The sequence below is a fragment of the Marmota flaviventris genome, chromosome 1, assembly GCF_047511675.1.
Source record: "Marmota flaviventris isolate mMarFla1 chromosome 1, mMarFla1.hap1, whole genome shotgun sequence".
NCBI lineage: Eukaryota > Metazoa > Chordata > Mammalia > Rodentia > Sciuridae > Marmota > Marmota flaviventris.
The window spans coordinates 58,512,495-58,524,312 of NC_092498.1; the positions used below are offsets into that span (position 1 = coordinate 58,512,495).

The following is an 11,818-nucleotide window of genomic DNA, read 5'->3' on the forward strand; positions in this document are numbered from 1 at the left end:
AATTCCCTTCCCTGTGAAGGTTTTTGTAACATACCGGGTGGTCAGTACTAGCCATGTCCCATCAATTGATTAAAATGTAGATATTCTGTTAACTAATATTTGGCATCACTTAAGTCCACAATATCACTGATTATTAACAATCTAAAATTTAGATGAATTAATCTAGTGTGGCTCTCTATGTTCTTAAAATGCTCTGTAAATATATTCACCCAAATGTTCATTGTAAATCTCCTTTCCCCAATGAAGGCATTATAGAAATCAATTTAGCCTCTTGGTCTGCAGCTACATTTTTTAAAGAGAAACTGTACAACAATTCTTCTTTAAATTTTACAATGACATTTTCTTTCTTAGGTTGGCTTATTTTAATTCTTCTCAATATTTTTATCTGCCATACAAGAAGTTTGATCATCTCTGCCTTTGAATAACTTGATCTTAGAGTCTATATTAATTTTCTGAATGGAGGTGAGAGCCAGTTTTTCTTTCTTGGTAAAAGGTTTGCACATACCTATGCACCATAAACACATATTCCCATTCACTACTTTTCCTGTGTCAATATGCTTTAAGACATTGATGATGTCAAATTCAACAGGCTTTTGATGTTATCAAATTCCACAGGCTTTTCAACCTTGAATTTCATTGTCTATTTTCTATTCATAATTCATTTATTTTTGATGTCACTATTCTATGTCCCTGTCATTCTTCACATCTGGATCTGTTTTCCTGTTTATCAAATACTGAGCTTTCAATCAGTGATGATACACATTTCCCATTTCAATTCTGTGGCATATCACTTTTTAAAATTTGTTTGTTTGTTCGTTCCTGGGGATTGATTCTAGGGGTGATTTACCACTGAGGTATACCCCCAGCCCTTTCAATTTTTTATTTTGAGACAGAGTCTTGCTAAGATGCTGAGGTTGGTCTCAAACTTCCCATCCTCCTGCCTTAGCCTCCTGAAATGATAGTGATTACAGGCATGTGCCACTGTGCCCAGCAGCACCTCACTCTTGATCTTCATTGAAACTACCCAAGGACCTTGCAAAACATTCCTTCCTCCCCACCCCCAGTATTTCCAAAATCAGTCTCCACACACTTAAATGAATTGCCCTATGATGCCCTGCTTACTAAATCTAATGTTGAGTTCTCTTCAAAATCATCTCTTCCATTGTTTTCTAACAAAACATGGTCTGGCAAAGACCATGGAGAATGCTGATTAGTTATGTTCTGCATGTCTGCTTCCAAATTAAGGCTGCTTTTCAAATCTACAACTATTTATTATTCATTTCCATTACCTTTCACTACTCTTCCACTAGGTCTTTCATTGATAGGTCCTAATCTCAATATTTTGGACAGTCAGAAAAGTTAACTTCACTCAGATTATCATTTAAGATCTTTCCACTTGTTGACCACACAAAAGTAGCCCCTACTATGCTGCAGACCTTGGTTTAGTTAGGCTGAGAAAGATGCCAAAACTCAGATATTGCAATTCCATGCCAGCAAATCTACTTCAGAAAGTTTTGATTTCTTCTTTCACTCTTTCCAATAGTAGTCAAACATGGTTCATATCTATATTAATAAAAAAATATGTCCCTTCCTCTTACAAGCTACTCATATTTCTACTATAACAGAGGAGATGGCAAAGATGCTCACTCACAATTACACTTAGGACAATTGAAATTCTGAATAGTACCAGGACCCTTTACCATAGTCATAATTTGAGAGCTTGTGTCTTTAATTATGATGTTAATTGTGTCAACATTCAGGGTGCTGAGAGAGGTTGTTTATTTCTTTCTTTGAAATGCTCCAGTGACTTTTCATAATAGCACTATGCTTAAGTAATCAAATAATTTATCTACTATGCTATATGAAGGAGTCTCTTACTGTCATTAATATCTTGTTATTATTAAGAATAAAGGTCAGCTTCTTGGTCTTTCCCTATATTAAATAAAAATGCCAGTTGATTCATTATAAGTAAAATTCCCATTAATTAAATCTGGTGATGACCCCCAAAGTTCAAATATATTATGAAAATTACATTTTAAAACTAGCTCAGCTGTCATGCTATTAAGCCCCCAAATTAGAATTCTTCTGGAATTCTTTGTTTCACGCCAGGGTGAGCCAAAATTCTCTCTACTTGTCTCCCACAGTTTATCTCCTCACACCACACAGGGAAGTGCACTGAGCCACACATTGCAACTCTAACTATATGCTCTGCTGTTCCCCCACCCCCATTTAAAATTTTGCTCACTTTGAAAGGTTTCTGAGGTAAGTGCAATATATGACCTGGCCATCTGCACTCTTTGCTGGGTCATAGCATCAATCCAGAGAAAAGCAATAATTAACAAATAGGTGTTAAGCATTTGATATTCCTCACTTTGGGTAGGCTTTTATTATATTTATTATTTATTTACAGACAAGTAAGCATCTTGTTAACATTTTTACAGTGAAAAGAGGCTTCTATTCAGATCTACAACTAGGGAAAACACTACTAATAATGTATGATATGGGTTATATGGGACCTGTTATTTTTCACAGATCTTCACTTAAAATTTAGCTGTTATCAAAATTGTTTGTTTTGACATTCACATTTATATATTTTCCAACATTTCCTCAATTGTCAAATTCCCTGACACACAACATATAAGAAAAAGAAACAGTTTCTAAAATTATTTCAACTCATTTGCTTGCAAGTTTGTCTTGGTAAAGAGAAAGTTATTATTTAAATTAAAATTTAAATCAACAGATAAAATTATATACACCATAAGTGGAATGTGTTGTTAGATAATAAAAACTTCCCTCGATAGCAGAATACATTCTTCCCTCTGTACCTGAGAGAATGTTTACAATGTTCTTGCAAGGTAAAAAGCTTCTTTCAGGACATTCTACAGCACTGAATTCAGGATGGATTAGCAGCTTTCTGAGGTAAGAATTTATTTCTCACACTGCTCAGCACTAGTCAGATGGTAAGGCCTGGGGCTTGTCCTGAACACTAAGTCCTCACTTGAGTAAATCCCAAGCTTGTACCCTCTTCAGAGCACCTCCATCAGCTCTCCTCACATAGCACACTCCATCTGAGCAGCTGGGGCAGGCTCCCTGCTACTCCAAGAGCACATCCACACTAATGTTCAGTAAAAAAGAAATAATAAAGTGAAGAAAAGACACACTCTTCTCCGGTTCTGATTGCTCCTGAAGTACATAAGGAAATCCAACCTGGAACAGGTTCCTGCTCTGCATGAAAGAAAGCCTAATCTCTTGGTTCTTACATAAAACCACCATTTTGAATGCTGTAATTTTTTTCATAAGAAACTAAGTGATAAGGGAAATTTGCCTAAAGTCTGAGATATGGTTATCTTTCAATATTATAATAAAGGTTATTACCTATACATAAGGAAAGCCTCTATTTGGGGAAAAGCTCCTCATAAATTAGGCTCTCATGTCACACCCATTGCCAATAAATAGGGAAGAGTTCTTTCACTGCGGTCATTGCTGATGCCACTGTGAAAGATAAGTATCATGGTTTTCAAGGTATACAGCACTGTCTTCTCACTATAGTATGTAGGAAATTTAAGATCACTCCTTCCTACCTTTTTTCTTTGCCCCATTAGTCATTCTCTTTTTCATTCATTAACTCAACAAAAGTGTACTGGATATCTAGTGTGTGCCAGACACACACATACACTATGATGTGCCAGGATAGAGCAATAATAACAAGACAACAGCAACCATACCTACATTCACACAGAGCTTGCTTGCTATGAGCCAGGCACTAAATATACACATCAGCTCACTTAATCCTTGCACTAATCTCCTGAAGTAGGTAAAGTTACAAGCCTATTTTCAGATGAACAACGTACATACAGAAAGATTAATTCCCAGGTTGCCTAGTCAGTGTCAGATCCAGGCTTCAAACCTGTATCTTTTAACTCCATTGTCTATGCTCTTGACCTCGATGCCATATAAAGAAAAACGAGGACTTAGGGAACTTTCCGGGTACTGGGTAAGAAAGACATTAAACAAACACACAAACAGCCTGTAATCTCAAATGTTGATGAGATCAATAAGAGGAGGGTACTATGTGTGAGGATGGCATAACACTGCAGAGGCTCTTATTGCAGGCTAAGCAATGCAGTGATGATCTTTAGTGACTCTCACTTCACCTAAATGACAACATTATAAATTTAAGAAAGTAAACTAGCTAAAAAAAAATTGGGGGAAACAAAGACTGGGAGGAATTTACTAAACAATTTGGCCCTTAAGCCTTGCTATAAAGCCCTGCCATCTTGATGGTCCTTTTTTTGATATACTCAGAATGATGAGGAATCTGGAAAATGGAACCCATTTCTGTTCTTATCTCTCTGAGAAAATCTATTCTTCATAAATGAGAGTAACTATCTCCTCATCTGCTGCCTTCCACCAGGAAATCCATGGTGTATTCAAAACCCTTAAAGTCTACCTGAATATTATCATATAAAATATATGATGATATCATACATATGTATATATGTATATATAGAGAGAGGGAGGTGGAGGGATTTCTTTGGTCTAAAATCTTGAATACACAGGCTTCTCAGAACAATTCAAGGTATTGCTTACTGTTAGAAAAACAAGCAAAACATCTCTGTTATTTGGCAATGAATAGACTTGAAACAGACTGAAATATGTTTTAAAGAAAACAGGAGCATAGAAACAAAGGATCAAGTTCCCAGAAGGACAAAATTCTCTCTTTATCTTGATTTAACAATAACACTCCCCACCACCAAAATAACCCTAGACTTTATTACTTTACTTGACCAATTACAGATCTACTTCTTTCTTACAGTGTCAAATCATGCAGAAAACAAAAACAAAAGTTTTTCTTAAGAGTTATCTGACTATCTATCTGATAGACTTGGGATAGTTCTGTATCTCTGATTGTCATGATTTATTTCATGTATTATTTTTATGTCTTCTGTCCTTAAATCAGGCATGGTCTCAAAGGACAGGATTTTACCCAAAGGTAGTGTGACATATTTGCTCTTAGTTCTGTGTTTCCAAGCGTCTCTCTTCTGAGGTTGATAATGATTTAAAGAGGCAAGGGAGAGGGCAATGTGTTCTTAATGGTGGCAATAATTATATTTGTATCACATATCTAGATAGATAAGCAACATCACTTCCAGGTCCAATAAATTAAGTAATTTTTCTGTTTCATCATTCAGAGTCATAAAAAAGAATAATTTTTGATGCTATATTGTCATAAGAAGGTCTCTGCAGCATTTAAATGTATCATTTCCTATAGGATTTTATTTTACTTGACTCTGATTTATGATATTACCACATTAAAATGCTTAGGTAACTAAATATATAAGTTAATTACTCGACTTCTAATGAGGATTCAATAGTCTCTAGTAAGAATATGGTACATTAGGTCTCATCTTTCATATGTAGTAAATTGAGATTAGCCTAGGTAAACTATAAGCATGAGAAGCCTATGTAATATTAAAGAGATATAGTCTAAAGGTTAGAGGCTCAATTTTCAAAGAAACTTCAGGACATTATGTCAAGTTTATTATTAGTGTTATGACATGAAAAATTTTAAAACCTGAAATCATATTAAACATGAAATTCTTCAGAAATGTCACATATACCTCATTTTTAAAAAATCTGTGCATATAATTGACTTTGATTTGCATTTCACCCATTATCATAATCCATTCTTCTTTTATTAATGTACTTCATTAATAAATAACTACAAGTAAACACTAAATAAATTGCAAATAAACATTTTTAAGAAGTATGCTACTTAAAGATATGGACTTCTCAAAAAGTCAGTGAATATCCTTATATCTTCTGTGATACAAAGCCTCTCATCATGTTTTATATGACATGGAAACTAGAATAGCATATTGATTTCAAGTATCTGAAAACAAGACATTATATTTCAGTATCCAGCATAAATGATTTTTATATGCACTATTTCAGGAGAAGGAAAGAAAAAATGATAATGGTTACAGTTTGTACTAATTTCATTCCCAAAGACCATCTTCTTTCTTTCCTTTTATTTAAATATATGGGTTTAGAATATTAAGCCTCATAAAAATAAAATACTTAATAATGTATTATTGGGAAATCACCTACAAATTACTTTCAGAGTAATTTGAAAACAATCTAATTTGAATCATCAGTCTAAATAGGTCATTTAACTTAGAAAAATTAAAATTAGCTGTGCAGGGTCAATTCTTTTCCTAAAACATCTGCATCCTGTTTGTCCTATTCAAAGTCAAACCAGAGCTGTCAAGAACAACCATAATATACAAATTTATTCCAAATCTCAGAGTTAATCTGCTCCAGAAATATCTATAAAAGTTAATATTATATATAGGGGGGAACCAAAATGAGGGAGTTCTTCAAGAAGTTGGGGTAGAGGGACAGAAGGAGAAGGTGAACTCTTGTATTTCAGGAAGGTGATAGCGTGTGGGAGGGGGATAGGCCTCAGCTGGTGCTCATTTCTTGTTTTCCACATATATACTTTCACAGTAAATGCAAGTCAAAATCAGTCAAGACACATATAAAACAAAACAAACATTTCCATGCAAGTTTAGTCTTCCACAAGCTTTTCTTATATCAAACTAACGATATATGATCATGAAACTTAATGTTATCCACCACCTTTAAGGATTTAATCAACTTATGACATTCTGATAAACTCGGGAATTAAATCCCTACTTCCCAGAAAATCTTCTCAGAAATAAACAACAAAATATTGAACTAAGATCCTTAAAGAATTAGAATAATAAAATAAAACTAAAAACAAATGAGAAACTTTGGCTGCCTGAGGCGTTCAATATTCCTTCACAACCAAATCACTCATAAAAACAAAAGGACCTCAACAATGTCGGAACACTAAGGTGTCAAGGATCCAAGGACCCTTGACTTTAGAAGGAAGGACACACAAGGTAGCTGACAGAGAATGGCATCAGGGGAGCTACAATAGCAGTCAGTTTTGTTTCAGGACTCTTCAAAGCCATCAGGAAATTCATTTCTTCTTCTTTCTGGTTTAAAAGTAACTTTGATGCTCAGATGCAAAAAAAAAAAAAGAAGAAGAAGTACTTTCATATTCACCAGCTGGCAACAACCTATCTACAAGCAGAGTGATCAGAGATGCTAATGAAACAGGTTTTCTATTTGCCCACTTCCATAACACCACTTTCTCAAAATGAGATTTTGAGAAATCTTGATTCCCGCAAGACGTCTGTTTAAAGATGAAATGGAAGGACCTTTGCTCTGACAAGGAGGCAAACTGAAGACTTACCATTGGGGAATTGCTAAGGAACACTCTAAGCTACATTTTTCTTAAAAGGATGAAGCCCAAGACAATTAGGATTTACTCATCTCCAGATGGATGATAAAATATTTATAATTGCCCAGGACAGAAAAACAATTTCACTCCAACTCCCCACAAAACACACACACACACACACACACACACACAATGAAGCACAAATAGTCACAGAGAGGGTCAGAGCTTGCTCCTTCCTCTACAAGGTCTCCAGAGCCGCTTTTCACCTCCCTGTGCCAGTTCCTCCGCGCGCGCCCCACCACCACCATCTAGCCCAGCCTCTCTTAGCTGCCACTTCGCCGCACCCCCTCTCCCCCCCTGTCCCGTAATCTTTAGTTCTGAGCAGCCCAGCAACCACTCTGCCTCCAGCGCGTCCCTCTGGGTGGCGTCCCTCGCACTTGGGAGGTTCTCGAAAGCCTCCGGACTGGTGCTAGTGCCCAGGATGGGGAACCCCGGGGGTTCCGGCCTTTTAGGGCTCCTTCCCCACACTCCTCAGCCCGAGAGGATTAAGTTGTCTGGCATCCCACAGAGCGCACAGCCCCCACCCCTCCCAGTCCAGCCCCTCCCGGGCTTGAACGCCCAGGGGTCCCTTGCCTCCGCGGAGGTGAGCGTGCACTCACCAGAGGTGAGCTGCATCCAGGCACATATCTTGTACACGGTGGCCGTGTTGCAGAAGAAGAAGAGGGTAAAGCAAACGATGCATGCGATGATGAGCATCATGGAGAGGCCGATGAAGAAGGAGGCGGCTTTGAAGGCGCCCGAGGGCAACGTGGAGAAGTCCGTGAAGCTGCCCCTGCAGGTCAGCTCCCGGGAGAAGCCGTTGCCGATGCAGTAGTGGAAGAGCCCGAAATAGCCGGCTTGCGGGGTGTCCACGCCGTCACCGATCCAGTAGGGCTGGATGAAGCACACCACGTTGACGATGGCAAAGCAGATGGTGAAGATGGCCCACAACACGCCGATGGCCCGCGAGTTCCGCACATAGTTGGTGTGGTACAGCTTGGCAGCCTCCTGAGCCGGGAGCATCGCGGCGGCGGCGGCGGCAGCGGCGGCGGCTCCGGGCATTCTCCCCCTCCTCCTCCTCCGCCTCCCGGTCCTCCGCCTCCCCCCGCCTCTCGGCGCGCAGGAGACACACTCACGGAGCCGCGCGCGCTGCAACTCCCCTGCCTCCGCCTCAGCCCAACAGCACCAGTTCCAGAGTCTGCATCCTCGCTCCCGGAAGGAGGGCGGGGGAGCTCGGAGCACCCCTCCGGCTCGCCTGGCACAGCCTCCCGGCCCCCCTCCCTCCCTCCCTCCCTCCCTCCTGGCCCGGGCTCCAGCCCTCCTCACCACTCTCCACCCTTCTTCCCGCCGCTGCCGCTGCAGCTGCAGCAGCTGAAGGCGGCAAATCCCGCACGCCCCCCTCTTGGTTCCCAGTCTCTGGCTGGGCCCACGCTGCCAGTGCCCAGGGCGCAGAGAACCGCGGGGACCCTGGAACGCCCCTTAAGTGGCGGGCGCAAACCAGAGAAGCGGGCCTGGAGTTTGGGGAGCGGGCGTAATCTAATGATGGGGACCGGAGCACCCACGGGAATCCCAGAGACACCTCCGGGATCCCGGCTGGTGTTAGGGGCTGGGCTCAGGAGACTGATTCTGGGAACATTTCATCGCCGCACAGCAACGTGCTTAGACCTCTGCTTCTTTTAGCGAGGGGCAACGCGGCAGGTGCAAGCGAAAAATGTCAAGGGAAAGGAGACATACTGCCCCCCAGAGACCTCCCTGTTACTACCACAGAACTGCCCACACCACTCCCCCACCCGTGCTAACTCCTCAGTACTTCAGGTACACAGGTAGAGACAGAAGTTGAGCAGGAGTTCGATAATCAATCACGTAAAAAGACAAACCTCAAGGTGGTTTCCTTATCTTATGCAGCCAAATGAATTATGGCCAATTGATGATATAGATTGTCTTTACCTCAAAACCTTCCCGTACATGGGGCTTGTGTGGGCACGGAAGTGAAAACATCGGGTAGTTTGGCCAGTGTTCCATTTATTACCCAAACATTCATTGACAGTTGTAATGTGCTAAGGATACAATAAGGATGGCCAACAGATGATGTTTTAATTGTCTAGGTATTCCCACTTCACCCACAACCCAAAGCTTCAGCTAACCAGAGAGTTGTTTTTCAGGGCACTTTCCCCTGAATTATCCATATATGACTTTACATCCATGGAGCATTGCTGTTTTATGTCTGTGCCTTGTGCTATTTCCTTTGCTTATTTCAGGCCCCCTGCGTTTTCCAGGCTTTCAATTGCTCTTTTTTAGTCCCTTCACTTCTCTATTTTTTTTTTTTTTTTTTTGGTTATTTTTTTGTTGTTGTTGTTCCTTCTGACTCTGATATAAAGAAGCATGTAACACACCCCCCCACCCCCCACCCCCCGTTTAACAGTAAAGCCAGATTCCTCAATAGTAGGAACAGATTTTGGCAACAAACCATTTTGAACCATATGACCACTGAATACTCTAAGTAAAAATGTGAGAACTCTGATAGAATTTGATCTCTAATTCTATACTCAGTTGGCTATGTAAATGACTAGTCAATGGAAGAAGAGTCATACCATACATGATCAAGTTTCATCATGCTCTTCATTTCAGAACCTGAAGATTTGAGATTGCATGGGGAGACAGAGGCAGAGAGTGAAACTTGGGATATGGGACACACAAAAGATAATATAGGGCCTACTGCTGCAACTGGGAAAAATTTGAGACTGTAAGTGTGCAAAACTTATTCAACTTTTCCTGCGGGCAAGGAATTCAGGTATCACAATTCAAGTCCATCAGACAGAATGAGCATGGAACATGTAAGTTTAGACCAATAAGAATTTCTAGGAAGTGTGGTTGTAGATGCTCAGAAAATCTTTTAAAATATCAGAGGCATTTGGGGGAGGTAAGGAAGACGACCTAAATTTGGCCAGCCCAATATAACACTTGCAGTCTTTAAAAATATAATTTGTGATGCTGTATCATCAATGCATTGGTGACAGTGGAGGGTCAAAACTTCTGTTAGGTTTAATTTTTCTTAACTCCCCTAAGGAGTTAGAAAATTTTTAACATAGGTGGGGGAAGAGAAAAGGTTAGGGTAATCAGATTTATGGGCCCATTTGGCAGGCCATATGTCCCAGGGGCAGAGAAGGTTTTAAGGTGAGAACTAGCAGTAATTTCTAATGACTCTCCCAAGCCCTCAAATTCCCTGAACCTCCTTGTATAAAGTAGATCTTCTTTAAAATCAATGCCTTAAAAAATTCTTTTTGTTCTTAGGGGAGTGGTTGAGATGGGAGGTTGCTGAGAAGGGAAGGCTGAGAATCAAATGCCTGGTTTAGACCTCAATACTTAAATTGCCTTCACAGGACAAAGAAAAGACTGGTGAGTGACTCAGATTCAAAGGTTGTGACTCAAAGAGCTTTTCTATTTAAGTCATTCCCAAGGAGAGTCCTATTCTTATTCCAGGTTTGGAATTGCCTCTGGTTTTGTGCTCAGAATCATTATACCAAGGGGCATATTCAAGGTGTCCACTCTTGTCAATAGCAACTAGGAACAGTCCAGTGTCCAGTGCTTTGCTGATCTAAAGTGCTCATAATGGATTTTCCTTGGAATTTGTTGTTGCTCTGCCAATGGCCTTTCTCTCCACATCCACCCTGCCTGCACCACAACAGATTTGCAGGTTGAAGGAGGAACTAGGGGTGAGTTTCCTTCATTACTGAGGAACTAGGGGTGAATTTCAATGCCTGCAAACTCTTGACTTGCCATCAAGAAGTACAGATTGTCCACACCTTTCAAATTCCTCTGTCACCATCCAAACTTTGTCCTTAGCAACCGCGAGTCCGAGAGGTAAGACTACTTCCACCTTAAATCTAAAACTTTTGCCTTGCACCATGTAGACTTTAGAGTTCAGACAGCTGAGCTTCTGGGTAACTCGTCACATTCATCAAAACTATGTGACCAGGAAAGCTGTTTGGGGGAGGAGGAAATAATAAAACTAGACTGATTCATGCTAAGAAGTTGCTATTGATAGAAAAGTATTTTGAAACTATACCATGATTCATATGTGCTAAATAACTAATAGAAGTCAGTGTCATCGACAGCATGGAATTAGAAACACTGAACACTCAAATCTCAAGCTTTACTGTTGACAATGATTTTCTCTTGCTGCCACCATGGGTCAGTAATGAGATCTACTCTTTCACAAACTGTGTCTCACAGATTATTAAGTTAGGACTATAAAAGAGAAACAAAAGAATAGTTGGACTATGTAACATGCTTTAAAAAGAAAAGAAAGATGCTGGGTGAGGAAAAGAGCTTAATGTTTAATCCCAAACTAATCTGAGACAGTATGAGAGGGTGCAAAAGCCTTGGAGAGCAAGAGACTTGGGATTCATACCCAGTACCATTTTTACCTGACCATTTTTACCAAGACCTAAAGGAGATATATAAGACTATGGCAAAACAGACTTTTATTTAATATTGAAAACCTCC

At 40.0% G+C, this 11,818-nt stretch overlaps 1 protein-coding gene across 1 annotated transcript in view; it reads right to left on the bottom strand.

Moving 5' to 3' along the window:
* Window positions 1–8,374, bottom strand: part of Lhfpl3 (LHFPL tetraspan subfamily member 3) — a 511,123-nt gene extending 502,749 nt beyond the window's left edge. The window contains exon 1 of the mRNA XM_071613246.1: window positions 7,933–8,374. Within this exon, the coding sequence (XP_071469347.1) occupies window positions 7,933–8,374 (442 nt within the window). The remainder of the gene's footprint in view (window positions 1–7,932) is intronic.
* Between the last annotated feature and the right edge of the window lie 3,444 nt (window positions 8,375–11,818).